The sequence below is a fragment of the Elgaria multicarinata genome, chromosome 1 (genome assembly GCF_023053635.1).
Source record: "Elgaria multicarinata webbii isolate HBS135686 ecotype San Diego chromosome 1, rElgMul1.1.pri, whole genome shotgun sequence".
NCBI lineage: Eukaryota > Metazoa > Chordata > Lepidosauria > Squamata > Anguidae > Elgaria > Elgaria multicarinata.
The window spans coordinates 19,505,940-19,509,062 of NC_086171.1; the positions used below are offsets into that span (position 1 = coordinate 19,505,940).

At 51.3% G+C, this 3,123-nt stretch overlaps 1 protein-coding gene across 1 annotated transcript; it reads right to left on the bottom strand.

Moving 5' to 3' along the window:
- Positions 1 to 1,760: 1,760 nt before the first annotated feature.
- TMEM158 (transmembrane protein 158) lies at positions 1,761 to 2,702 on the bottom strand. The gene has a single exon (XM_063147595.1). The coding sequence runs from the start codon at positions 2,700 to 2,702 to the stop codon at positions 1,761 to 1,763; it is 942 nt and encodes a 313-aa protein (XP_063003665.1).
- Positions 2,703 to 3,123: the final 421 nt, after the last annotated feature.

Sequence of the window (3,123 nt, forward strand, 5' to 3'; positions counted from 1 at the left end):
TATAGGACATAAACATTTTTTAAAAAAAATTCAAATCAATCAAAATTTAAAATCAATCAAAGACTGTCTTCTTTGCTAATTGATTGTAAGCTTCTATGAGAGCCTTTTTTGGCTGAGGAGCGGGGTAATAATATGATAAATAAATTGCTGATAAATTAGACGAAAATATCTTAATTTTCTGAATTAACACGCTTTAGAGTCATTCTAAATTATTTAACATATATTCTTTACCCTATGTGTGTTTAGTTGGAAATAATGCCCACTAAGTTTTTCACTGAATCCAGTGGGGCTGACTTTGGAGTAAATTGGTCAGGTCCAGGATCTGCCTTCTTTAGATGGAAGAGCTCCATTCATGGAAAGTGCCTTTGCCTGATTTGGAAGGGGTGGGTGGGATTCACTCCTCTCCCCTGCACCACAGGTCACTCTATTCAGCAGGATCCCCTGATGTTCTGTGTAGCATTGGGCGGGGGGGGGCTGCTATGGGCAGAGGGGGCAGAGAAGTCCGCTTACAGCAGCTCACTTGCATGTGCCTAATTTTGGACCCAACTCAACCCAATATGTTTAGTATTAGACTGTAAGAAAGCACATACTTTTTACGTTGGAGTGTCCAACCATCTGTCAGGGATGCTTTAAGGTGCATTCCTGCATTGAGCAGGGAGATGGCCTTATAGGCCCCTTTCAACTCTACTATTCTGATTCACCGACCACTGTGTATCTCTATAAAACTTACCTGTGTTACCCTCTTTTTATTTGCATTGCATTATTATCCTGGGATAAAGGGGGTGGGGTGAGTCAAGTCCCATATCAGAGATTAGGGATTCTTTCAAACTCACCTGTGAATATGTAAATAAATTAGAAACTGAAGTGAGTTCAAGAAATGTGACTTGTTACTCCCCAAGAACAGGGATGATTATATTTAGCAGGAAGGGAATAAAAACAGGCCTTAAAATGTCTACTTCTGCCTAGACCTGATTTGCTTTGGAAATTCAGATTTGTGAAGTCATACAAAACCACTTTGAGAGAAACAGACCAAAGAAAATTCTAAACAATTCAACAAAGAAAATCTCTGTATTAATAACCCAACAGACTTACAATAGTAATTACACAATATCTCTAATAAGAAACACACACACTGTAAAAGAGTGATTGAAGTTCTCCAAAAACAATATTATATATATATATATTGTATTAGCAAATTTAAATTCTGCCAAAAAAAAGTTTCCTTTTAGTAAATAAAAATCTGCAAAGACAAAGTGTATTCATATACAAATAAGCACTCTGACTTACAACTACTGCAAAGTGCACTCGGTTTGTGTGTGCGTTCTTTACTAAAATATTGACTTTAAAGAGGGGTGTTTTTTTTTTGGAAATATATAAAGCAAATACACAGGTTTTGGTCATTTTTTTCAGATATGAATTTCAGCACGAGAAATATATCTATAATATTCCTTTTATATTAACCTATATGCGGGGGTACGTTCTTGTTCCCCGAAAGTGTCATTGGCGAGAAACCGATCCATCTATAAGATTTCTTTCCACTCAAGTCCAGTGTTCTGTATTCGACGCCAAAGAAGATGGCTGTAATCTACAAAATATATTCCTTTAAACATTACCCCCCCCGCAAAAAAAATCAATAATTATTATAGTAAGGTCCCCAAATTCCGCGGCCCATCTAGTACCAACAACAACGATACGACCCGGATTAGATCAGACAACGAAGAAGTGAAGGCGCGCCGGAGGCTGTTGCCCGGGGGAGGGGGTCATTTGGCGGCTGCAGCTGTTCCAGATGTGCTTCCCGAGGTGGCGGCGCTCCTCCTCTGCTCCATGCCGTTGGGTAAGAAGCCGGCGATTATGGGCACCGGCCAGATGAGGGCGGCCACGCTCCACACGATGATGACCAGAGTCATGAAGCAAGCCACCAAGGTGGACTCGATGGGTTTTCGGTTCATCCTCCAGCCGGGGTCCCCTTTGAGCTCCTCCAAGCTGAAATCCAGGCAGCAGAAATGGAGCCGCTCCCCTTGCTGCCAGGGCTGTCCGTGATCCGACGCGGGCAAGGAGGAGAAGAGGGCAGCGGAGGAGGACGACGAGGAGGGTGGGTTGGAGCCCCCCGGGCGGAGGCGGCCGACGCGCCTGCCCAGCGCCCAGCTGCAGCCCACGCAAAGGCGCAGGTCTTGCTGGACGCCGCCGGCCGCCAGCCCGACGTGCTCGATGAGCAGCGGCGGCGGCCCGACGCGGTGGAAGGCGGCCGAGAAAAAGGCGCGCCCGCGGGGGCCGCTGGTGGAAAAGAGCACGAGGTCGCACTGGAAGGCCAGCGGGCTCCAGCGCACCAGCAGCGAGCTCAGCATCTGGCGCTGCACGCTGATGTTGCACGGCGGGTCCTCGCGGAGCTGCTGCTGCTGCTGCTGCTGAGGCGCGGGGCGGGGCGGCCCAGGCGAAGGGGCCGCCGCCGCCGCGGGCGTACTGGTGGCGCGGGGCTCCGCCGTCTCGGGCGCCGCTTCCCGCCTTTCTTCTTGGAAGTCCGTGACTAGGGCGCCCCGGGCCGCGAAGGTCTTTGGCGCGGAGCGGGGAGCGGCAGAGGAGTTGAGAGGCGGCAGCGGCAGCTCCTTCCGCCCCCGGTCCGAAGCAGCCGAGGGAGACCAGCCTCGGCAGGGAAGGGACGGCGCGAAGGCGGCCAAGAGCGCCGGGAGGAGCGGCAGCAGCATGGCATGGGCTTAGAGGCGCGCCCGAGGAGGTGGCGAAGGAGGCTGCATGGCGCTGCTGCTCATTGCCATTGGGGAAGGGCAGGAGAGGCTGCACGCTTTCTTTCCCAGCAAGAGCGAGCGAGCGAGCGAGCGGGGAGCGGAGATGAGGGGGTGGGAGCGAGGCTGCCTGTAGCCGTCGAGAGACGTGTGTGTGTGTGTGTGTGTGTGTGTGTGTGTGTGAGAGAGAGAGAGAGAGAGAGAGAGAGAGAGAGGCAGCACCAGCTCCCACCTTCCCTTTTGGTTCAACTCTCCGCCTGGAGCGGCCGAACCCACCTCCCGCGCCGCCGCCGCAAAATGGGGGCGGCTTCTGGGTGGGGGGCGCTCTTGAAAGAGAGCCCGCCAATGCCTCTCGCTCGCCACAGGATTCCCTTTCGCTCGCTCG

Excerpts from the sequence above, each read along its gene's own strand:
- TMEM158 (XM_063147595.1), bottom strand. The coding sequence starts at position 2,702 with ATGCTGCTGCCGCTCCTCCCGGCGCTCTTGGCCGCCTTCGCGCCGTCC.